At 35.5% G+C, this 26537-nt stretch overlaps 1 protein-coding gene across 6 annotated transcripts in view; it reads right to left on the bottom strand.

Moving 5' to 3' along the window:
* Positions 1-26537, bottom strand: part of CNTLN (centlein) — a 299553-nt gene that overhangs the window by 112779 nt on the left and 160237 nt on the right. For 5 of the 6 annotated variants that reach the window (XM_076008761.1, XM_076008762.1, XM_076008763.1 and 2 more), the window contains 2 exons: positions 16444-16535; positions 8544-9079 (listed from right to left, as the gene is read on the bottom strand). In XM_076008761.1, coding sequence (XP_075864876.1) covers positions 8544-9079; positions 16444-16535 — 628 coding nt within the window. Of the gene's footprint in view, positions 1-8543; positions 9080-9994; positions 10116-16443; positions 16536-26537 lie in introns of those variants that run through there. The other variant, XM_076008766.1, reaches the window with a different exon arrangement.

Below are 26537 nucleotides of genomic sequence, written 5' to 3'. Positions count from 1 at the left end.
TGGTGCCAAAACTAAGCCTGATAATACACGGTCCTATAAAGCCAGTTGCCTTTGTATAATTAAAAATGTAATAAGACCAGGGAATTCCAAGATACAGTCCATTTTCATAAATCCTTTGCCATAAAAACTGTCTTCCACCCTTTTCAGTAAATGGTGCTGTGAAAATTGGATTGGCCCTTCCCAAGCAGAAGAATGAAACTGGACCCTTCTCTCTCAACATATACAAAAATCAACTCAAGATGGATTAAAGTCTTAACTATAAGACCTGAAATTATAAAAATACTAGAAGAAAACCTACAGAAAATTCTTCTGGATATTGGTCTAGGCAAAGAATTTATGACTAAGACTTTAAAAACATAATTAAAATGAAAAATGGGACTTAAACTAAAAAGATACTGCACAGCAAAAGAAATAATCAACAGCATTAATAGACAACATGCAGAATAGGAGAAAATATTTGCAAATAATGCATCTCACAGAGGACTAATACTCAGACTATATAAGGAACTCAAACAATTCAACCAAAAAATGTATCATATTAAAAAGTAAGCAAAGTATGTGAGTAGACATTTTTCAAAAGAAGATATACAAATGGACAAGTATATGAAACGCAAATTAAAACCACAATGAGATGTCATCTTAACCCAGTCAGAATGGCTATCATTAAAAAGAAAAAAATAACAAGGGTTGGAAAGGATGTTGAGATAAGGGAACACATATACACTATCGCTGGGAATACAAAGTGGTACAACCTCTATGGAAAACAGTATGAATATTTCTCAAAAAAATAAAATAGAATTACCATTCCATCCAGAATCGACCCAATCTCCTGGGTATCTACCCAAAGGGAAAGAAGTCAATATTTCAAAAAATAACTACACTCATATGTTTATTTGCAGCACTATTCACAATAGCAAAGATATGGAAGCAACCTAAGTGTCCAGCCACAGATGACTGAATAAAGAAAATGTGTTATAAATACATAATGGAATACTATTCAGCCATGAAAAATGAAATCATGCCTTTTGCAGCAATATGGATAGAACTAGAAGGTCATTATCTTAAGTGAAACAAGCCAGAAGCAGAAAGACAAAAATAGCATGCTCTCACCCATAAGTGTACACATGGATGTAGACAGTGGAATAAACAATGGAGACTCAGAAGGTGAGAGGGTGGGAGAAGTATGGATGATGAGTAATTACTTAATGGATACAATGTATATTATTTGGGTGATGGATACCCTAAAAGCCCTGATTGACTACTATACAATCTGTGCATGTAACAAAACTGCACTTGTACTCTACAAATTTATACAAATTTTAAAAAAATGTGTCTTTCAGACTGTGGTATGTTTTGGGGATAGGTAGGAATATATGTGTCATTTTAAAAGTGTAAGACAGTAGTATTTGTAGAAGTGAAACAGACAAATCCATACCCACAATACTTAATCTATCCTCATGAAAACAAGTGATGCCTCCTCACTGATGGAAGGAAGAGGCCCAATGTAACCAAACTGTCACTAAAGCGGCTGGCTAGTCCTTTGGAAAATGGTGCTATATTGGGGATCTGGAATTGGCCTCTTTGGTCAGCAGGCTGAATATTCAATGCTGCCAGTAGCCAGATAAGTTTTGGTGAAGAGAAGTCAATTTTGTTGAGCATATTCATAGATTCTATCCCTGCTTCCATAGCTACTTTGTTCATGGACTCATTAAACAAGTCCTGAGATAGCTATGAAATGGGCAACATCTACAGGATAGGTTTGTTTTGTCCATAAAAATGGGCTTCCTTTGTGTCTCTTCCAAAAGGTCTATCCACCTACCTCCCCACAGACCTCCTTGTCACCAATCATCCAATTTTTCTAAGTTTATGATGTACTAAAAGCTGCTTCCTTTGATATACTCCCCCAACATTTATTTCAACCTTCACTACTTTTTGTGGGGGGGTGTTAGGGTGAAGTAGGAGGTGGGGAAGTGCATTAGTCAGGGTTTTCCAGAAAAACAGAACCAATAGCATGTATATGTGTGTGCGTATATGCACATGCACACGTGTGTGTACATATGTTTTATTTGATTTTTTTTTTTTTTTAAGGAATTGGCTCATGCCATTATGGAAGCTAGGAAATCCAAAATATGCAGTATGGGCCAGTAGGCTGGAGACCCAGGGGAGGTGACAGTGCAGTTTCAGTCCAGATGTCAGCAAGCAGAGAACCAAGAAAGCCAATGTTCCAGTTCTAGTCTAGAGGCTAGTAGGCTGGAGACCTAGGAGAGCTCATGGTACAGGTGAAATCTGAAAGCAGTCTGCTAGAGAATTCTTTCTGGCTTGAAGAAGCCACTCTTTTTGTTCTACACAGGCCTTCAACTGATTGGATAAGGCCCATCTCCATTCTGGAGGAAAATGTGCTTTACCCAAAGCTCACTGATTTAAATGTTACTTTCTCCCAAAAACACTCTCCAAGTTGACACATAAATTAACCACTGCATGAGGTTACTGTCCCTATAATACTCGATTTAGTTTCTTTTCACAGTGGCATCTCCTCAGTTGTGGGGCTTGGTTTAGTATGGAAGTTTTGGTTTTTTGCTATAGGTAATTCACAGGAGACATGCTGTCTCAGCATGCTAGACATTATAATGATTCCCTGACATTCGCTTGCAAACTAGATCCTACAGAATCCCCCCACTGGTTTCAGTTGTCATTCTTAGATTGCCTTGCTGTGTTTTCCAGTCAGTGACTGTTTAGAGACTTTATATTGTTCTGTTCTTGAAACATCAAACACCAATTTTCCGTCTCCTGATACCAGGCAGGTCTTATAGCTGTTGGTGTTTGTCCCCCCTGCTCATATTTTGGGTTTGTCACCTAGTTCTATCATAGAAACTATCCTTTCCTTGAGTTTTTGGTTATGCTCTCCTATTGGTTTTATTTTGATCAGGGATTTGTGGAGACAGAAAATCTGCCATTGCTGCAGCCCCTTCCCAATAATATCAGCTGTTTTTTGTTTTGTTTTGTTTTGTTTTGTTTTGGAGAGAGCATCTCATTCTGTCACTGAGCATGGAATGCAATAGTGCAATCATAGCTTACTGTAACCTCCAACTCTTGAGGCTCAAGCGATCCTCCTGCCTTGGTGTCCCAAAGTGCTGGGATTAAAGACATGAGACACCATGCCCGTCCAGAACCAGCTTTTAAAATGGAAAATAGTTGTTAACAGGGCATGGCCTTAGGTGTCTATATGGTTCTTGTCATGCTTGTCAGAAGCTCCACATATCATCTCTGTGTGCTACACACCTATTCAGAATATTTTGTTCACTGAATCATCTGCCCAAGCCATTATATTTCCTGTCCATACCATTGTCCATTTTCTATTAGTCTTTTTATATAATAATTTGTAGATCTTTAAATATTCTAGATATTTACCCTTCATTTTCTTTATATGTTGTAAATACCTTCTCCCAGTTAGTCATTTGACTTTTAACTGTTTTTATATTGTCTTTTTATCATATAGACATTTAAAGTTTTATTAATTTTTTTCATATCTGGCTCTGCATTTCTGTCTTGTTTAAGTATGCTTTCTAGAGATGCACTCAGGTTATAAACAAATAATCTTGTAATTTCTTATAATACTTTCAGAACTTTCACTCTTTCATTTAATATCTAATGTATATGGACTTTACTTTTATGTACTATACTGCATTAGGTAGTTGGATAGTCAATAAATATTGTTAAATGATTAAATAAATAAATTTACTTATTTATTCTTCACAGTCTGCTATGCATAAGTTTGGTCTTCCATCAAAAACTAAACAACATGAAAGGAACCCTACTACTTTATCCTAAGCTACTGTGTCAAGAAATTAAATATGGGCAAAGTTCTACGGAATTCAGATCTAGAGTAATCTAGGAATAAAGTGCTAGGAACCCAAAGCAGGATTATTATTGTGAGAAAGTACAGACACATCTATTTTGATAAATTTCACAGAGAATATGGCAGAATCAGGACTTGAATGAGGGTCAAAGAAATGAATAGATCATGAAAAAATAACAGTATAAAATTTCCCAAGATTAAAAATCTTTGCATTCATAAAACAGTTCCAATAACTCCATTGAAAAAATCTGGGTAGAATTAAAATCAGTCTGAGAAATAAATTATTGTAGCTGAAACAAGTTTACTAAGAGATGTTCACTGAATACCCATTTGTAGACTAAACAACAACAAAATGCAGGCCTAAAAAAGACCTGCACTGGCAATTTGTGGAAAATAAATATTTTGTATGTGAGACTATCTTGATTCATTGGAGAATTTTTAGCATTCTTGACCATAACTTGGAATAAATAAACAAATAAACAAACAAACAAATACATACATACATACATACATACATACACACTTCACACATACAGACAAATATCATGGGTATGGATGGGGGGAGCTGCAGATTGCCAAGCAAAATTCATTATGATAATAATAGCAAGCACTGATACAGTACTCAACATGTTTCAAGTACTATTTTAATGTGTTATCCTATTTATTTCTCACAAGGTATCCATGAATATCGTCTTATCACTATGCCTATTTTATGGATGAAGAAACTGAGGCAGCGATCAGGTCAAATAATATGCTTCTAGTCACACAACTACAGGATGTTAGAGTCAGGATTTGAACAAAGGCAGACTGGCCACAGATTCCATGTTTCTATTCCTAAAATGTACTCTAAATAATGATAGAGTTATGTTGGGGAGGATTAAAAGCTTTTCCTTTACTCATCTATGTTCTTGGCTGAGACTCTGTAACAAAAGACAGAATAACAAAAGAAAAGCACACAAATTTACTTAAGATAAGTTTTACATGACAAGGGAGCCTTGATAAGGAAATGAGCACCCAAGAAATGGTTAAGCCTGAGTGTTATCATACTAGGTTTGATGAAAAGTAGAAAGTCACGGAAAAATGTGATAGGACAAAAGAGTATGAGGTAGGTATAGTAAACTGGGGACACTTGGCAAGGCCTGCTCATTCAGATTCCTCTTGGTATTCCTCTGTCTTTGGAGATAAAGAAGCTCTTTTCCTCTGGTTTGGGTGGGCACCTCTCACATGAGGGTCCTATAACTGGGAGGGGAAAAGGTCAAAGAGTCCTTTCAGAACCTGCCATTTCTCAAATTCCTTCAGCTATATTTTTGGTTAGCATGTCCTGAATCCCATCAGTTGGAACTATCTGTTTACTAAAGGTGGTAATGTGAGTGAACATACTTCTTTTATAAGTGAAAATGGAAGAAAGATGGAAAGGGCCTTAGGGATAAGGTTGAAAATGTTAAAAGATTCAAAGTGACATGATATTCCTGAAGCAACAATAAACGGCAAGATCCAAGATCACTAGTGCCTTTTAAAATAATTTTGAATGAAAATAAAATGTACTGGTAGGGAGAAACATCAAGTCAGGTAGGATAAAGACAAAGAATCATGAATGTTTATAATATCTTTGGGAAATGTGACCAGGCAATTAAAGAAAAAATCTAATGATAAGAGAAAATGGAAGTAGAAACTATAATAGTAGGGATGGAAAAAAATGATTTTCCCTCTACCTTTCTAAATTCTCAGCTAGAACATAACAAAAGACAGATTAACAAGAGAAAAACAAAAAATTTTATTATCATGTGTATCACAGATATAACACTTGGGATGGCCAGGAAGTGAGTACTTATAGAGGGGGCTTAGAACTCCAGTTTAGGCCACGCGTGATGGCTCACACCTGTAATCCTAGCATCCCTGTAATCCCAGGCTGAGGTGGGCAGATTGCTTGAGGTCAGGAGTTCGAAACCAGCCTGAGCGAGAACCTGTCTCTACCAAAAACAGAAAGAAATTAATTGACCAACTAAAAATATATATACAAAAAATTAGCCGGGCATAGTGGTGCATGCCTGTAGTCCCAGCTACTTGGGAGGCTGAGGCAGGAGGATGGCTTGAGCCCAGGAGATAGAGGTTGCTGTGAGCTAGGCTGATGCCACGGCACTCACTCTAGCCTGGGCGACAAAGTGAGACTCTGTCTCTAAAAAGAAAAAAAAGAACCCCAATTTATATGACATTTTCAATAAAGAACAATACATTTTTAAAGAAAATTTAAAAGAAATTAAATTTAAAGAAAATTTAAGTGACAAGACAAAGGAAAAAGACCCTGAGTCCCAAGGGGCAGCAAACTGTACAAAGGCTAATATGTAGGAAACTAATGGTAGATGAAAGTTACAGAGTGAAGTTTGTTATGGAGATTTCTCTGGTGCCATCTCCAGGCTGATTAGGGTCTAAATTTGTCTCCTGTGATTAACTTTTGTCCCTTCTTGATAGAGAGAGGAAAAGCAAAACCTTTATAATTTTATGTCCTGTTTCTAGGGGGAGAGTAGAGAGTTTTTTTATCTATTAATACATTTTGTCAATTGACTTCAGCTCAAAATAATCCTTATGCCAGACTGGCATATTTGGGGATGGCATAATCTACTTAATAAATTCTTATTCCTCTGCTTTTCCTTACAAATTTCACTTTTCTTTAATTTGCTGGAAATACTGAAACTCTGTTTTTCTTCTTGATGGTATAAACCACTCCTCCTATCACTGATTACCACCTATCACTGAATGGCATACTTTTGTAAATACTATTCAACTATGGGAAATAAATATTTAATAGGGTAATAATTATATAATATAGTATCATATATGCTAAATTATGTATATACTAAGTTCTATTTTTCTCAGTATCCAAGTAACTTTCTTATATTTCAGACTATGAAAAGCTAAAAAGAAATAGAATCTTAAGTCCCTGAAATTTCACTGTAGAATTTCTAATTATTTGAGAATTTACTGCAGTTGAGTGATTCCTGAGAGTGTTCTGTCAAACAGGAAATTCAACACTTATCACAGAGTAAAATTGAGTTTGGCTGCTAAATAACTTAAATGACAATCCTATATTTTAAGCGACATTGTATTATACACCTCCCAAAATATGGGATCTTGTGTAGATGCACTAAAATGATGAAATGAAAACTGAGTGTATTATCAAAATTTCACATATTTTTTCCTACATATATATTCACACATAAGTAAACTGCACCACTATATTATGAATAGTATGGTAGTACCAAATGCCTGAGATATAATTAGTAGCTGAAACCAGAATTTCCTTGAAGATATAGCTAAATGCTTAATGGGTTTTAAGTTAAGGAGGCTTTTATCTCTAATTGCTTTTGAGAGCAGGGAAAAAGAACCTGGGTAAGGTGGAAATGGAAATGCAGATTTGGTCCTTCTGCCTTACCTTCACAAATTTGTTTTTTAAGTTCTTTAACTGCCTGAAGACAAGAGGCTTGGCCTGATGATAACAGAGCACAGTGCTTCTCAAAGTTGTCTGCACAATGGATTCAACTGGGAAGCTTCAAAAAATACTGAAGCCTGTATCCCAACCCAAATGTTATAACTTAATTGGTTTAGGGTGTGGCCCGAGCTTTGGAATTTTTATAAGATCTCCAGGTGATTCTAATATGCAAACAAGTTTGGGAACCATGTTTTAAAATAATTTTCAGTTCTATGTCTGTGATTAAGAAAACCATGTAGAGGTGTCACAAATCAGAACACAAAACAGAACCACTATTAGGGCTTGTAAAACCAAACCAAAACAAAAAAACTGGAAAAATAAGAGGAAATATGTCATAAAACAAGATAGAATTTTTTAAATTATGGCAAACTGAACAATTTGTTAGCAACTCTGGAAACACTGAACTTACCTATTGTCTAGATATAAAAAAGAGGTGTTCTATCATTCATTTGCCTTTGTGGCTTTACTGATGTGCTTCAAATGCATATATGAATGTATAGCCAGGGGTAAGAGAAAGAAATATTATAGATTTTTAGTATTCTCCTGTTGCTATTCACTAGGGGTATATAACTTCAGACTCGGAATCTGTAGAGCTATAACTTTAAAGAACTAATTTTTAACCACCATTCAATTAAAGTTAGTACAATGACTTTGCATAATACATACATGAAATAATTAGTGAAGATGGTTCTTAATTTAAAGGATGTTAAACAGCTTGTAGACATCTGGTAACAAGCTGAAATGGGTCATTCAAAATTTATCTAACTAAATTAAGGGGGAAAAATGTTTCTCCTCCCAGGCTGGCATGTCACAAGATAACTAAACCGACTTAGTAGGCTTGCCTGGGAATCCTTAGCTGTCAGTGGTGAATATGCAAAGGGCCAGCAAATTAAATCAACCTGCCAAACTGTCAATTTCAAGCCTCATGACTGCATGAAAATAGCATCACTGGAAGAAATCAAGCATTGCCTTCTTTTGGGTTTCCTGGCACCTATTCAAATACTCATGCAGTTGTGGCTAATTTTGCATGCAAATTTCAGTCAATAAGCTCAGAACAAGACCTCCCAAGATATTTCAAAGGATCTGACAGTATTTTTTCTGAATACCAAATCAACAGTAGTTGAAATTCAATCTCCATTTGCCAGTGCTTTACATATGCACAGTGTCCCCACCACAGAGCTAAGTTAATGAGAGCCTTACCTGCTTTCACTCACATCCTCCCAACCGTCCTTGCTGAGGTTCTCAAATACATTGCTCATAACTTTGATGGAGTGATTGAGAACAGTGTGGTGACGACCCACAGAGCACTTTTTCTTAGCAGCTTTAAATTTAACCTTGGTAGTGGTTGTCTTACAATCGTATTGCCCAGATCTCACTTCTATGGTGGCCATCTCAGATTTAGCTTTGTCTGCTGAGTGGTTCAATTTCTCCAATGGATTCCTCGGCTCTCCATTTTCATTTCTCAATGCATTAGCTTCTGCCACTTGTCTCCTTAAGGAAATGACTTCCCTCTCCAGCTCAGTGATTTTTACTTGAAGTTCAGTTTTGTCTTTTTCTACATCTTTACTTCCCTTTAGTAGCTCTTCTAGCTCTTTTTCTCTGGTCTCTGCCTCTTCTTGCTTCTGTTTTAAGAGGGATTTCAAGAAATGATTTTCTTTCATTAACCTTTTATTCCCTTCTTTTAATCTTCCCGACTTTCTCTCAAAAGATTTTAGCCGATTTTCCAACTCTATGACCTAAACAGAAAAATTTAATTCATTCTTTTAAAAATCCAGCACCATAAGCTACTGTATTTTTATTATCATTTCTAACTTATGAAAGAAAAATTACACTTAACACAAGGACAAAATAAATCTAAAGTACTTAATTTCTAAATAATTCTAAGGTGGTATAGATGAATACATTCAAAAATGCAATAATACATCTGTTGAATAAAGGACAGATGGTAAAAGAAGTTAAAATTCTACACAAAGTGACACAGAATTAAGTATGCTAATAAACTACAGAGTTTTCTGAGATCATAAATGCTTTGGCTATATATTCTATTCACTGTGAAAAAATATTTCAGGGAAAAACAATTTATATAAAAAGTCTAAAAGTAGTTATATATACAAACTGTATTAATAAATGACATTTTTCTTTCATATTTAACAATCATATGAAAAAGTAATGACTAAATACAAAATAATTTACTAAGGCTGCTTTTTTCTAAATTAGAAAAATATAATTTTAGTACTCTTGTGGTTCTTAGTTACACAATAAAGGAACATTTTACCAAAAAATAAAGTCTAAAAATTTTAAATTACAATAATTTCAAGATTGCATATAAATTTAATTGTTTCCATTTATTTCAATAAAAAATGTTCTTGTGCTAGGACATAGCAATGGTAATACACACTTCCAGACCTTAGGAATCTCAAAATCTATTTCAAAAGACAGACATTTGCATATATAAACCTAATAAAGGATATGATCTAAGTACCATAAGTCTAAACATAAAGGAAAGAACAATTAATTCTAATTCTTGAGTACAAAAATAAATAACAAGCCCTATTGCTTGTAAAGTACATCTCACTTTTTACAAATAGTTTCATAAACATGATCTCTTCTAATCATCTTAAAAACATGAGGAAAGCAGAACCAATAAATACCTTTCCAGAACAGGAAAGAGAGATTCTGAAAACTTAAATTTCACATAGAGGTAAACCTTTCCTGGACTGAACTGCATTCAAATTCAGGATTTTGTTCCTCTCCCACTGGTCCACAAGCCATCTGAGAAAGAAAAGTTACCCAGACTTACATAGAAAAGGAAAAAAGGGTCTGGTAAATTGATGCCTCCCAATTTGTTTTTTTGGCTTAAGATTGCTTTTGCTATACGGGGTCTTCTCTGGTTCCATCCTAAGCATAGAATTATTTTTTCTAAATCTGCAAAAATTGATGTTGGTATTTTAATAGGGATTGCATTGAATCTGTAGATTACTTTGGGTAGTATAGACATTTTTATGACAATGTTTTTTTTATGACATTTTATAGACAATGTTTATTCTGATGACCCACGAGCATGGTATGGTTTTCCACCTCTTTATGTCTTCTGCTATTTCCTTCCTCAGTGTTTTGTAGTTCTCCCTGTACAGGACTTTTACTTCCTTAGTTAAATATATTCCTAGGTATTTTATGTTCTTTGTTGCTATTGTGAATGGTACTGAGTCTTTGATTTGACTGCTGTCGGTGTGTAGGAATGCTACCGATTTCTGTACATTGATTTTGTAACATGAGACTTTGCTAAATTTGGTTATCAATTCCAGTAGTCTCATGGCAGAATCTTTGGGGTTTTATAGATATAAGATCATATTGTTAGCAAAGAATGATAGTTTGACCTCTTCTGCCCCTATTTGGATGCTCTTGATTTCCTTTTCTTGTCTGATTGCTCTGGCTAGGACTTACGGCACTAAGGAATTAGAGTCAAGAAAAAAAATGGAGACAAGCAAGAAATCTAAATGGTTGAAGAATATATAGATTCATATTTACTTTTAAAAAAAATTCTAAGGCTGGGCATAGTGGGTGGCTCACACCTGTAATTTTAACACTCTGCGAGGCTGAGGTGGGAGGATGGCTTGAGGTCAGGAGTCCGAGACCCCATCTCTACAAAAATTAGAAAAATTAGCCAGGTGTGGTGGTACACACCTGTAGTCCCAGCTACTCGGGAGGCTGAGGCAGGAGGATCATTTGAGCCCAGGAGTTTGAGGTTGCAGTGAGGTATAATGATGCCACTGAACTCTAGCCTGTGTGACAGAGCAAAGCCTTATCTCAAAAGAATAAGAACAACAAATTCTTCACAGGAGAAACATTTCTGATATATTGACAACTGCAATGGTATGAATGCTTGTGTCCCAGGAAAATTCATACGTTGAAACCTAAATACCAATATGATAGTATTATGAGGTGGGGTCTTTGGGAAATGATTAGGTCATGAGGGCTCCTCCCTCATGAATGGGATTAGTGCCTTTATAAAAGAGACCTCAGAGAGTCAGTGAGCTCCTTCCACGATGAGGACCTACCAGAAGTTACCATCTATGATCCAGAAATGAGGCCCTCACCAGATATCAAATCTGTAAGAACCTTGATCTTGGACTTCCCAGCCTCCAGACTGTGAGAATAAATTTCTGTTGTTTATAAGCTACTCAGTTTATTAGTATTTTGTCATAGCAGCTTGAAAAGGCTAAAACAATAACAAACAAACAACTTACCTAAAACAATAACAAATAACAATTTGAAATAATAATATTCCAGAATTACACAGGATGAATCTTATGCATATTCTTAACACTTTCCAACTTACTGAACATTACTTATAATGGTGAAGATGTAAGTTGTTTCCTAAACATGAGTTTCAGTCATGTCAGATTTACCTATCCTTCTATACCCCTTATGAGTTCAACTCCCTTCATTTAAATTAACAGTCATTTATTGATTGGCTATCCTATCCTGCGGCATGGATATTTCTCAGCACAATATGATGAATCTCACCTAATTTTAATCACTTCTATTCCACAGTATAATATACTTACCTACTATTGAACCTATGTCCTTATAGGATCTATCTTGACCTGGAGTAAAGGTATCTGAAAAATTTTGTAGCAGACTATTGAAGACCTCTGTATATTTCTGTGAAAGAGATTCTATTGTTCCTTCTCAATGCAAATACTTTACTAGAGAGCTGGCTAATGTGAAAAAAAAGTACAGGATTCAATACTACACAAACTCTGGCTGAATCCTTTTTACTTTTTCCAAATCACACTACCTCCAAATTGTATTCTCCATTTAGTAAACTATACTACAGACAAATAAAGAATACAACCTCTTTATACACTCTTCAGTTTCCCTCAGTGGATCTTTAACCACTTCCCCAAACAACAGTATAGTTTTTATTAAACACACACACACACACACACACACACACACACACACACACACACACACACACATATAAATATTTTAACTTGTAGATTCCAGGGTGGAGTGAGTAGAATATACTCTATTTTTTAAAAATATACTTTGTGCAAGTAAGCAATTATATGTTTTTTAATTGGCTTTGACAGTGGCAGTATAAAAAATATTCATAAGAGGCAGTGTGGTCTGGGGGAAATAGAATTTTGAGTCAGGTCTATATCTTATTTCCAGCTCTGATTGCTTTAGCTGGTAAAATATTTAACCTATTTTACCTTTAGTTTTTTCGTCTGTGAAATGGGAATAGTAACACCTACCCTGCAGGTTTGTTATGAGTATTAAAAGTGATCATAAGCCACAATTTCTGACAGATGGTAAGTCCTAAACAATTTATCATTATTATTTCTATCATTATTAATCTTAACCTAATAAAATTACTTGAGCTAAAATATAATTATTCGTGCAAAGTATTCTGTATTAGCCATTAAATCAGCTTTATACATTAAATTAAAATAAAATATTTTATAAACAAATGTAACAAACATCTTAAATTTGAGATTTCAATTCTGAAAATTAGCATTATTTTTTTCTTTTGACTAAAATCCACTTAAGTCTGGGGACAACTCACGAAAATTTTACCTATGTTGGGGATCAGAAAACACTCCAAAGTATGGCACCTTGGCATGCTCAGTACTTTGAACTGAAGGACACTGGAAGGGCCTCAGAAGCAAGGTCTCTCTGATCTTCTCCTGTCCTCCTGTCTCCCACCCCTTTCTCTTCCTTGAAGTGAGTCACAGAAAGCAGAATCTTCTTCCCCAAGGTAGGTCAGAGGACTAAAACGCCTCTCCCCCAAAGCAAACCATAAGACCTACCGTGTTTCCCCAAAAATAAGACAAGGTCTTGTATTTATTTTTCCTCAAGAAGACATCCTAAGGCTTATTTTCAGGGGATGTGTTTTTTTTTTTTTAAGTACAGTACAACAATTTACATTTATTCAAATATAGTTAAGTCGTCTTCTTCTGGAACATCATAACTCTCCAAACCCCAAATTCCATCCTGAATTTCTTGCGACTCTATTTCCTTTAGAACCATTGGCCCCAATCTCTCATGTTGAGTAATAGAGCTCTCATGAGGCAGATGAGAAGGGCTACTCGTCTTCTTTACTACTCCATGACGAAATGCATGGGTTGTGCAGATATGCTACATAGCCACGCCCCATCACTAGGTCTTATTTTTGGAGTAGGGCTTATATTGCACAAATGCTTAGAAATCCTGCTAGGTCTTATTTTATGAGTAGGTCTTCTTTTCGGGGAAACACGATAGAAAGGTCACTCTCTTCCTTTTCTTTTCTCTCCTGAAGACCCTGATTACAGAGGGGTCCTCCCTCATATCTGAGGGGAAGGAATGTTACACAGGGAGGCCAAGAAGAATCTGAGCAGACAGGCCTTGCTGGGTTTCCTCCCAATTTATTACCATTAGATCATACCCTTATGTCCAAACACATTTCTATACTGCTATCTGCTCTTCATTGAACTTAAGCATATATATAGTTTTCCTTGCTTCTTTGGGTCTTTATTTCTGAAGCTTCCCATGTCACTTAAAACTTTTATTAAATGAATTTGTTACGTTTATCTCTCGTTAACCTGCCTTTTGTCATAGGAGTGTCGACCATGACCCTTATGACTGGTAAGGGACGGCACCACATCTTTTTGCCCCTACAGATACCAATTGAAAATGTTTGTGGTTTTAAAGTCTATTCACTACCCAATGTGAAGCTATGGTTAATCATGGGAACTGATTAAAATTACTTGTATTTAAGTTTAAAATGGAAGACAAACAACAAAACTTACAATACTTCTAAAGACTTTGAAAATGGAAAGTCCACAGAACCTATTAAAGTGTTACTCAAGATATATTCTCAAAAATTGTTAAACTGATTTTAAGCCTCCAAAAATAGAAAGCTAAATTTCAATATACATTTGGAACTGAAAGTCTGGGGAACTGTCAAAGCCATTTGGTTTGTATGTTACAAATCAGCTCAAGCCCATACTTTCTTTCAGTGCTGAACATTTATTTAAAATTATTAAGAGATGGTTCTTTCAAACTCAAAATAAACACTTGACATCATGGAGTGTGTATATTAGTTTGTTTGGGCTGCCATAATAAAGTACAACAGAGAGAGTGGCTTAAACAACAAAAATTTATCATTGTTCTGGAGTCTAGAAGTTCAAGATTAAGATGTCAGCAGGGCTCATTTCTTCTGAGGGCTCTCTCCTTTGCTTGCAAATGGTAATCTTTTCCCCATATCTTCACATGGTCTTCCCTTTGTGTTTGCCTGTATCCTAATTACCTTTTCTTATAAGGATATCAGTCATACTGAATTAGGGCCCACTCTACTAACTTCATTATAACATAATTACCTCTTCAAAGACCCCAACTCCAAATACAGTTATTAATACATTCTGAGATACTGAGATTAGGGCTCCAACACATAAATTCCAGGGAGACACAATTCAGCCAATAACAGTATGAAATTTTAATACATTATTTTAAAAATAATCTTCTTATAGGTTTCATTTCTATTTTATACTAATATTTTTTTCATCTTATTACTATATTTTAAATCCAATTTTAGTGAGTTTCATATACTTCCTTTTAAAATAAAAAAAACCTTGACCATTAGGAATTAAATCATGACTGACACAATTGCATTAGGTTAATATATTAATTAAAAATAGTGACAAATTTGTATGCTAATTTGACATACGGTCCAATGAAAATAATTCATGTTGACTTTTCAGGCCTTAAAATGCATTTCTGGATCCACTATGGATAGTATTTTTTTATGGCAGTTGGAAAGAAATAATGGCTTTCTTTAGGGCTTCTACCCTAAAGTAATAAATAGGATAGTATTACATATATATATATATATATATAATTTTTATTTCTACATATGTAGAATATTATATTTCTCTCTCAATATATTTCTATATATATATATATAGAAATGAAAATTATACAAAATTTGGCAAACAAAAATAGTGTCTGAAAAAAAGATGTTAAGCTAGTATAAACTGTATGGCATCCTAGCTGATAGTGCATAGATTATTTCAATTACTCATTTAACCTTAAGATAAATGAACATGAGCATTTCTTGTTTTCTGTGTTATCACGCTAACCTGATGTATGTCATTCAGTAATAACGAGATGACAGCCTTTGTTGCCTAACCATATGGCAAGTGTTAGGAGTATAAGGAATCACATCATCTGCTGCAAATCACTAGATTTCCAACAAGTCAGTTCACAGATATAAGAAATATAAGTTGCTACATTAATATTTTTGTTTATATATTTGTGCATTTCTAGCTTTATCTAAGTATTAAAGATTTGTAAAAAACAAAATCAATCCAATAATAACTATTTAAAGAGCATTTTCTTTATAACAATAACAAAATGTTAATATAATCTAGTTCACTTAATTGAACTTGATAACTATACACACACACACACACACACACACACACAAATACTAAGTATAAAATTGTAAAGGTAACGTTAGGATTTTAAAACAGTATTTTACTATGAATGATACCCATGCTGTATCATGACCATAGGGTTTACATGATCTTATTAAAACAGAAAGCTATTCTAAATCATATAGGTATAAATTTTTATCTAAAATGAGATAAGTCATGTATATTTTCTAGTTTAAAATTAAACTTATAAACATATTACCATTTTACTGAGGTAGAGCTATAACTATGCTCAGTTTTTAGTTCAAATATTGTAAATCTCTGGATTTGTTGAAGTGTAACACAGATCTCATTATGACCCATTTTAAACTTAAACTGCTAAGTCATCACTAACAAACACATATAATCTAAATTTTTATAATTTCTATTGTTTTCATTCCCTCCATTTCATTTTGAAAGTATTTCTAATGTATGTCAATGGAAGCACAAGTGTTTACACATTTATTTCACTAACATTGATTTTTTTACCCCATTTTGGCAAGCCAATGATTTTGAATTATGAATTTAAATTAAAGATTCATACAAGGTTTAAGTTCATGAGCCCTCGTTTTAAAATATAATCCTTTATGTTAAAATTCAGATTTAACTTGCTCAGCTCAATATCTTAAAGATTAGATTACCTTCTGTAATGTCTGCTCCAACATTTCTTTCCCATTCTTCTCTGGAGTCCTCTTCTTGACCTCACCATCTTCACCGTATCTAAAGAGTTGTTCTGGTAGAGAATAAATAATATATTATAGTACCTTGTGTATTGCTGAAACACTAACCTGTCATTTAAATGAAAAAGGTTCTATAGTTTTTCAATTATGAATAGTCTAGGCTATTTTCTGGTCAAGTATTTGGCTAGTAACTAAACGGTGACCCTTTTTAAGATTTTCAGTAACATAACTATGAATCTTTGTAGTGTTGCATTTTTTTCTGCAATGTAAGATTTTCAAAAGTACAATAGATCTGCAGGTTAACAATGCTACACTTTTATTCCTATTTTCATTCCTTTGTAGACTATTCCCTCTTTGCCTTAAAAGCAGAATTCATTGCCTTTTTATCTACACTCACTACTAGTTTTGTTCTCTGGATCTTGTTCCCTGCCAGGAGGATCACAGTGATTGCTGAACAAAGCAAACAGTAACAGAATTAGGGTGGACTGAAACTGTTACATCCCCAACCACCACCTTTTCTTCAAGTGAAAGATCATGCACTAGGCAGGGTAAACCATAAAAATCACATATCTAAAAATCTAAGAATTCATAACAAATAGAAAGCCAGGTATATGGGCGAAGTTATTTCTACAAATCATTCCTACACTAGCTATGCATTTAAATACCAAAAACCTTTCAACCAAGCAAAAATTTGCCAGTAACTTGACAAGTTTAAAGGAAAAAAATAATCATAAAACTTCAGTTCATATCATTAAAATTAAATTATTCTAAAACTCATAAATTGCTCTTATCAGATAAATAAATTACAATGACAAATTTAAATACCATTTTCTTACTGATTTATTTTTGGGATACAACATTTCTTAAAGAATAAAAAAAAGGAACAAAAAGAATACATAAAGCTAAAAGGATACATATCTGTGTTAACCTGAGATGATTTTGCTTTAAAGTATGCTTGACTACTGTAGGTCAGTATAAAACTTTGATTTATCAACAAAGGAAAAAGAAAACAATATTATTCTCTGTAGAGTAGAAATCCTCTTGGTATAAACAGTGACTAACAAGTTTGTTAGAGTAAATTAGGCATTTCTTTTGTCTTTGAAATATGACATACCCAATTAAAACTTCTGTACTCATGAAATAAATAGAACACTATCCTAAGGATAATAAAAGCTAAAATAGGTAGAATTTGCCACCGGGGGAATAAGTACCTTTACCTTGATAATAATCTATCAGTTCCCAAGTTTCTTCTTCAAGTCCCCTAACACCACGGTGCTGAATTCATTTACAACACTCTTTCAGCAATATAGAAATAATATGCAAATACAATTCATCCTTTCTAGTCATTTAAATATCTGCTATAGCTCTGAGTGAAGTATTTACTCAAAAATAAAATAATAGTTCTATATTTAAGAGCAAAGAGCGATAATAACAGCTAAATAACTCCAATAAAATAAATGTTGAAGATTGATTTAAAAATGAATTTGCTGCTTTTTTGCTCCTGAGTGTATACAAAGGCCACTGGGGGACTAACCATGTTCACCAGTAGTTGTCTGCTGAAAAGTTTGTTTCTCACTTTCAGAGGTTTATATAGAATACTCAAAGCAGCTAGGCCCACACCATGGAAAGAAACAAGTATTCAATTCTCTGCCTGTTGATTTTCTTCCTCTGCAAAGATCTCATAATTTGGGAAATGAACCAAGAGGATCTAGTTAGCAATACATACTTCTATTTTTTTCCTATGTTGGATGTGTGAGCATGTGCTTCACTTTATTGGAGATGTATTTTTAGTATTTGTTTTAAATGCTTTACTTTTTTTTTTTTTTTTGAGACAGAGTCTCGCTTTGTTGCCCAGGCTAGAGTGAGTGCCGTGGCGTCACGCCTAGCTCACAGCAACCTCAAACTCCTGGCTCAAGCAATCCTCCTGCCTCAGCCTCCCAAGTAGCTGGGACTACAGGCATTCGCCACCATGCCCGGCTAATTTTTTGTATATATTAGTTGGCCGATTAATTTCTTTCTATTTATAGTAGAGACAGGGTCTCGCTCTTGCTCAGGCTGGTTTCGAACTCCTGACCTCGAGCAATCCGCCCGCCTCGGCCTCCCAGAGAGCTAGGATTACAGGCGTGAGCCACCGCGCCCGGCCTACTTTTTTTTACTATAAAAATTCATTATGGGCCGGGCGCTGTGGCTCACGCCTGTAATCCTAGCTCTTGGGAGGCCGAGGCGGGCGGATTGCTCAAGGTCAGGAGTTCAAAACCAGCCTGAGCAAGAGCGAGACCCCGTCTCTACTATAAATAGAAAGAAATTAATTGGCCAACTGATATATATATAAAAAATTAGCCGGGCATGGTGGCGCATGCCTGTAGTCCCAGCTACTCGGGAGGCTGAGGCAGAAGGATCACTCGAGCCCAGGAGTTTGAGGTTGCTGTGAGCTAGGACACCACGGCACTCACTCTAGCCTGGACAACAAAGCGAGACTCTGTCTCAAAAAAAAAAAAAATTCATTATGATTTATGAACCTCTTTCTCAAAAGTTTCTTCTTTCTCTTTTTCTTATCATTATCTTTTTCCTGATCTTAATTTGATGCTTCCTTTGCAAATTTTCCTAAATATCTGCTTGTGATTATATCCGTTTGGGACATTAGGAAAGAGAAATAGGTCTCAACTTGTGTGTAGGCAATATCCTAAAGAATACTGCTATTTTTATTTCACTTTTAAGAAAAGTAAAATAAGAGTCATAGTGATTAGGTTTTACTTTGGAAGGTACTTGTGCTACAATAAGAAACACACACAGTGTGTTTGGAAACAAGATGTCCTTTAGTATCTGTGAAAGATTGGTTCCAGGATCTTCCTAGGATACTAAAATTCAAGGATTCTCAGGTCCCTAACATAGAATAATGTAGTATTTGCATTATAACCTATGCACCTACTCCTATATACTTTAAATCATCTTCATATTACTTACAATAACTAATACAACATCAATGCTATATAAATAGTTATTGTACTATATTGTTAGGGAATAATGACAAGAAAGGTCTGTACATGTTCAGTACAGATGCAAATTTTTTTTCAAATATTTGTGACATGCAATTTGTTGACTCCAGGGATGTAGAACCCATGGATACAGAGGGCCCAATGCATTGGGTTTTGTCCCCAGTCCTTGACATAGAGCCTCTAAAACCTTTGGAATTTCCTGAGTAATGGGAGCATCTTTTGTTATTCATAACAAGTCTCCTTCAACCATACCAGAATTTATGCCTAATAAACTGATTCTTGGTGGACTTCTAGATAGCTTCAGGATGGAGGCTGATTTCCAGAGGAACGAACCATACATAAGATTAGTTCCATCCCAAGACTTCTGCGGTTCAATCACTAATGTAAATGATTTAATCAATATTGCCTACGTAATGGAACCTCCATGAAAAATCCTAAATAATGGGGTTTGGAGAACTTTCACACTGGTGAACCCATCTAGGTTATGGGAAGGTAGCATGCCCAGAAAGAGCATGGAAGCTTTGTGTTCCTTCCCCTATACATTGCCCTACACATCTCTTCCACTTGGCTGTTCCTGAGTTGTATCCTTTATAATAAACCAGTCATAGTACATAAAGCACTTTTCTGAGCCATTCAAGCAAAGTACCAAATCTGAGGAAGAGGTTGTGGGAACCTCCAATTTATAGTCAGTTGGTCAGAAATACAGGGGGAAACCTGAGACTTGTAACTAGCATATGAAGTAGGGACAGTCTTGTAGGACTGAGTTCTTAACCTGTGGGTCTGCCCTAACTCCAAGTAATTAGAGTCAACATTGAACTCAATTGTAGGATACCCGCTTGGTGTCTGGAGAATCAGAGAACTGGTTGTTGGGTGGAGGAAAAACCCCACAGAATTGGTATCAGAAGTGTGAGTAAAAACACCTTAGAGTACTGTTTCAGATAAACAAATTAAAGATAAGTAGGCAATAACCAAGCAAGACCTGCCAGGAAAAAAATTTGGTTTTTGTGTTAATTAAACATTGTTGCCTAGGCAAGATAAAATCCAATCAGCCAACTATAATTAGAACTCATCTCCTTTGAGAAGTAACCATGAGCCAAAGAAAAATGGAGTCCCATTTGTAATGGATGAGATTGTACAGCAAGAAACAAATCCTATTTCTGATGGATAAGAGAAAATCTCAGTCATTTGATGTGACTGTTATACTTGGCTCATATTTCTTGAGACCCAACCCATCCCCTTTGACTTGACCAAGGCAGAGCCTTAGGAAAAACCTATTCAATCAGTTAAAGTTGAAAGAAAAGAAGGCCATTTTTGTTACCAACTACAACTATTCTGAAAAAGAAGTTTCCAGGATAATGAAAGGTATCTTTTTCTAGGAAGAGAGGTAGTGAAATAGGAGAATAGGGAGTTTTTTCTTCATTGCAAACTACACCCAATAAAGAGGCTTCTTTGTATTAAAAATAAAATGTCTTTTATCAGGGGCCCCTGATCCCATTAATTCATGTGAGTAAATTAGGGAGATTAGAATATAGTATCTTTAATTCCTCTAGCTTGGAGGCCCTGTGTAACACCCTCTTGTTACTTTATGCTATTCTTTACACACAACTTTAAAATATTTTAGCTCTTTATTTTCTTTTAAGTGTTTTATTACACTTTAATTATTGTTTTTACATTTAAATGATTTTGTGAAGTTTAACAGTTTAATTTGTGTGTTTGGTTTCATGTTACAGCTTACCTGTTTTAGTTAATATACCTGTGTTTCCATTGATTTTAATCTTTTCTTATGTGCCTAACATTAATCCTTTTGCTTTTTATTTGTTTATTTATTTTTTAAGACAGGGTCTCACTCTTTTGCCCAGGTTAGAGTTCAGTGGCATTATCATAGCTCACTGCAACCTCACCCTCTTGGGCCCAAGCAATCTTCCTGCCTCAGTCTCCTGAGTAGCTGGGACTATAGGCATGCTTCTTTAAAAAATAATTTCTTTATCTTAAAGTTCCTATTTTTAATCTTTTGTTTCATTAGTTTTCTTATATTTCTTTTTTTTAATATAACAACTACAAGGACATATGACCTTAAGCATTAACAGTAGCTACTAAAAAACTGCTATTATATAGATCATTTCTATATATATACATATGTATAAAAAGTATACATTTGATATATACAAGGCATATAGAATACATTGAGGACCCAAAAAGGAGAACAGGGAAAGTCTTCAGATGAGAGGTTATACTCCAGTCCAATGGTTAAAGATGAGTACATCTTTTCTAGATGAAATTTACAAGGAAAGGAAGAGAGTAATGTGTACAATGGTCCAGCGATATTAAAAGGTAAAGCAAATTTGGGGTTTTGTTATGCTGATTTTTCAGTTTCACGGTAGAAAAATAACACTAAACATGAAAGATAAAGCTAAAATGGTAGGGAAGGGCTGGTTTTCAGTGGGATAATGGCACTTAGGCTTTATTCTATTATCAGTAGGAAGTCACTAAATAAGGGAATAATATGAGATCAGGAAGTCTGAAAATTAGCATACTAAAAGTAGGACTAGAAGGAATGCCTTTATGCCATATCTAATAACATTATAAACAGTATAAAACAAAACCATAGTCTGACCTATCCTGTCTTGATAATATATATTGCATGGGTTTAGAGCAATTCTTTTTTTATTCTCTTTAAATATTTGGGTACTAGGTATATCCTCAATAGATTAATGACTGTGCATGAAATAATGGACATAAAGAATTACTTAATATTGGCCAGGCATGGTGGTGCACACCTGTAATCCTAGCACTTTGGGAGGCTGAGGCTGGAGGATTGCTTGAGACCAGGCCATTGGAGACCAGCCTGAGCAAGATCCAGACCTGGTCTCTACAAAAAAACAAAAAAATTAGAAAAATTAGCCAGGTTTGGTGGGATGTGCCTATAGTCCCAGGTAGTTGGGAGGCTGAGGCAGAAGGATTGCTCAAGGCTAGGTATTTGAGGTTGCTAGTGAGCTATGATGACACCATTGCACTCTAGCCTGGGTGTCAGAGCAAGATCTTGTCTTAAAGAAAACAAACAAACAAAAAGAATTACTTAATATCAATTATTCTAAGAAGTAAATGATATTTTGATATTTTTATTATTGTTGAAAATATTTTGGCTTTATTTGAAAAAAACATGAATGTGCCTGAAAGTGTTCTTATGACTTGTCTTTAAATTAAAATACAATGATCATTTCACAAGGCCTGATTTTTTTGGTCAGGTTCCTTTTGGTATGTATCCATCACAATCTTTCCTTAACAGTAAGTAAACTTGAGATACTTGCCAGAAATTCTAAATTCAAATTGTATGCCACCCAACTATTTTGTAAGTCCTAGTGTTTCCTTTTCATGTAATATTTAATAAAGCCAATCTGAAATTTATGATCCATTTACTCCATCCTAGATTGAGCCAGACCATCTAGAAAGTCAAATATTTACAACATATAATAATAGCCCTAGCATACTTTCTCTCATTGATTTATATTTTTATATCACACTATGGTAGATTATTACTCAGCAAATGCTTACTTTCTTCTCCTCTACATTCATGGAAAGAATATACATCTCCCTGATGTTGTGTTTAGCCAGGTGATTTGCTTTGACTAAGGGAATGTGGGTATAAATGAGAGTACCCGTTATGAGCCTAGAACTTAAGAAATTGTGTATTTTTGATAGCCCTTTGGAAGTTTCCAACACTCACCTTGAAAACAACATGCCCAGGTAATGAGTGCCCCTTCGGCCTGGGCCTAGATTAGGACATATGGAACTGACCTGAATTCAATATGCAGCCCTCAAGATAAGGTATCCAGCCAACCAACAGATCTGCAGCTGGAAGTACAGCTATCCCTGATGATCTACAGACCCATGAACAAGAAATAAATGTTTATTATTGGAAGCTACTGAGATTTTGTGGTTGTTTGTTTATTCTGCAGCAAAAGCTGATGGATATAGAAATTGGTAACTATAAGTAGGGTTTTGCTGTAATAAAAACCTAAATTACGTGGCACTGATATTGGCACTGGGTGGTGGGTGGCAAAACACATATTACAAGAGGCTGAGAAAATGATGACCCATGTTATATAGTAGCAAAACATTTGGCAAACTGCCATCTGGTATAATATGGAAGGCAAAAATTGTACCTAATAAATTTGTTACATTGAGTAAGTAATGCCCATGCAGAATGCTGATAGTATGAATTAGTTATTAATATTGCTGGCTGTACTTGATTAGGTACTATAAGAAATATCTGAGGTCATAGAGGAACTGGCCATAGATATATAGAAAGTGCATAAGTTCTAGTACTTTCAGGATAGGAAAATGAAATTGTTCGTCACCACATCCAAGGAACAGTGATTAAAACACTGGCAGCATTAAGGCCAATTCTAAGATGTTGACATTAAAACCTGGCCTCAGGGTTTGGCTGTCATGCCTTTTGGCAATAATCTCCGAAAAGAATAATACAATTCCTAGTAGACCCTTTCAGGTGTATAAAAAATTTTTAGAAAGATTATGGATAAGGGCCTAAAAAGTCCAATATGCACCCCCAACCTCCTATAGAAACTAATACAGATAGTGTGAATTGTTGCTAGCTATATTTAATAAGGTGACTTATTTTAGCCAAAGAAATATGGGTAGAGTTATAATGTGTCAGTTTCAAACCAAGGACTAAGACGCTCTACGTGTTTATACTTGTCCCTTTGTGGTCAAGAATCAGACATATGGGGCAAAAGTGAATTTGACTTATAGCTTGAAACAGAGCTAGACCAGAAAACCTGCAGCAATACAAACTGCTTCAGCCAACTCACAGACCCATATGCAATAAATAAATGTTTGCTATTGTTTGTTAATGAGTTTTCCCATTTGCTTACTTCTTGCATCCTTTGACTGAGACACAAGCCCTCAGCTTTCAATGAAGAACACCACAAGCAGTGGTTTTACGAACATACTCATGCACTTGTAAAGACTGAGGATTCTAACTCCTGGGCAATTATAAAGGCTTTACCTGGCATGCCTTATGAAAAAAACTGCCCTCCCCAACCAGACTTGGTGCACAGTCAGTGGATTGCAGTCTCTGAAGGGAGTTACAGTCAAGGACCCAGGTTCTCTTGATCAAGGGCTCAAGTCTTCCTGGAGAATCACCCTCCTACACTTATCTGTATCCTTAGCCTAGATGCCTTTATTTGGAGGCATTTTTACTGGGGACTCTTTGGCTGAGGCTTATTTAGGTGTCTCTGCAGAAACCTCCTTAGGGGATGAGGAGAGAACAGTAAATTTGAAGACATTTGCCCTCATTCTGACTCACTTTGACTCTATACTTTCCATCTCCTGGCCCTCCTCCTTCTCCTCTACCCTCAAGCCTCAGGTCCATAAAAGGTCTGGAGCCTTTTGTTTTGGGTTCCACTGGCTGTAAGATAACCTTCAAATCTGTGCTAATCCACTTGACCAATGGGGGGAAAACAGAATATGGGGAGTTGGCACTTTCCCCACTTTAGCCTCTTGCTTATACTATCTCAGTAAGTGATTAATAACAACTGTAACTTTCATTTGGCTTGTCTTAAATCAGCTACTAACACACCTTACAGCTCAGCTCTCTCTAGTTCAGCTGAGCTCTTGACAAAGATTATGTAGGATTATATTAAAGACCCATTACACTACGAATTATAATTTTAGTAAAGAGAAATTTAGTGTGGTAGAGGCTTAAGGTGTTCATGTGGGAGGTCTAGAGGAGGTACAACTAATTTGAGAGAAAAGGCAATTAGTTTTTGAAGGACACACTTAACTTTTAAGATCCTTGTAAAAATAGCCAGAAGAAAACTGGTAGCAGGAAATAAATACATTCCTGGTACATGGAGAGAGGTTACTATTCATATAGATTTGGGATTTAATTCATGGAAAACATGTTCAATAAAAGTAAGCCAGAGGGACCAGATTTATCCTTTCATATAGAACTAAATACTAAAAAAAAAAAATGAAAAAATAGTTTCCAGATATTGGGCATAAGACAATGTCATCTCTGAAAGAGGGCAAACAAATGAAGTGAGTCCTATGATTACCCCAGCTTAGTGCCTAGAGAGAGCTTCCAAGCTACAAAACAGAAATGGGGAGTGGAATCCAGTAGTTTTCCTAGGAGACAGACTCCAGAGTCCAGGGAGGCCAAGAAAGCTAGAATTTATAAGACAAATGCCATAGAGAAATCTGCTCAAAGATAAGGGGAGCTCTGAAGATCTGTAGAGGGTCTCCCTCTGAGTCTTTGGCTAAGTACTAATCAACACAAGCATGTGAGAAAACTACCCAAGTTCAAGGAACAAACCACCCAAAAGGATTAGGGGAAACAATCTCCAAAGCTCATAAAGGCCCAGGAGTAGTTCTTGGTCCCATCAAGAGAGAATAAAAAGAACACATTATGTATAGTCAAACAAAAATAAGAATGACAGCAGAGTTCTCATCAGAAACAATTCAAACCAGAAGACAGTAGAGTAAATTTTTAAACTACTAAAAACAAAACAAAACAAACAAAAAACTGTCAATGCAGAATTCTATACTTAGTGAAAATACCTTTCAAAAATGAAGACAAAATAGATTTTTTTTTTCAGTTGATCAAAAGCTGAAAGAATTCATCTCCAGCAGATGTGTACTATAAGGAATTAAAGGAAGTCCTTCAGGTAGAAAGAAAATAATATCAGGTGAAGCTGGGCGCAGTGGCTCACGCCTATAATCCTAGCACTCTGGGAGGCCAAGGCAGACAGATTGCTCGAGGTCAGGAGTTCAAAACCAGCCTGAGCAAGAGCGAGACCCCGTTTCTACTATAAATAGAAAGAAATTAATTGGCCAACTAATATATATAGAAAAAATTAGCTGGGCATGGTGGCGCATGCCTGTAGTCCCAGCTACTTGGGAGGCTGAGGCAGGAGGATTGCTTAAGCCCAGGAGTTTGAGGTTGCTGTGAGCTAGGCTGACACCACGGGACTCACTCTAGCCTAGACAACAAAGCGAGACTCTGTCTCAAAAAAAAAAGAAAATAATATCAGGTGGAAA

Source organism: Microcebus murinus, chromosome 12, assembly GCF_040939455.1.
Source record: "Microcebus murinus isolate Inina chromosome 12, M.murinus_Inina_mat1.0, whole genome shotgun sequence".
NCBI classification, from domain to species: Eukaryota; Metazoa; Chordata; class Mammalia; order Primates; family Cheirogaleidae; genus Microcebus; species Microcebus murinus.
This window is presented reverse-complemented; position numbering and strand designations above follow the sequence as displayed.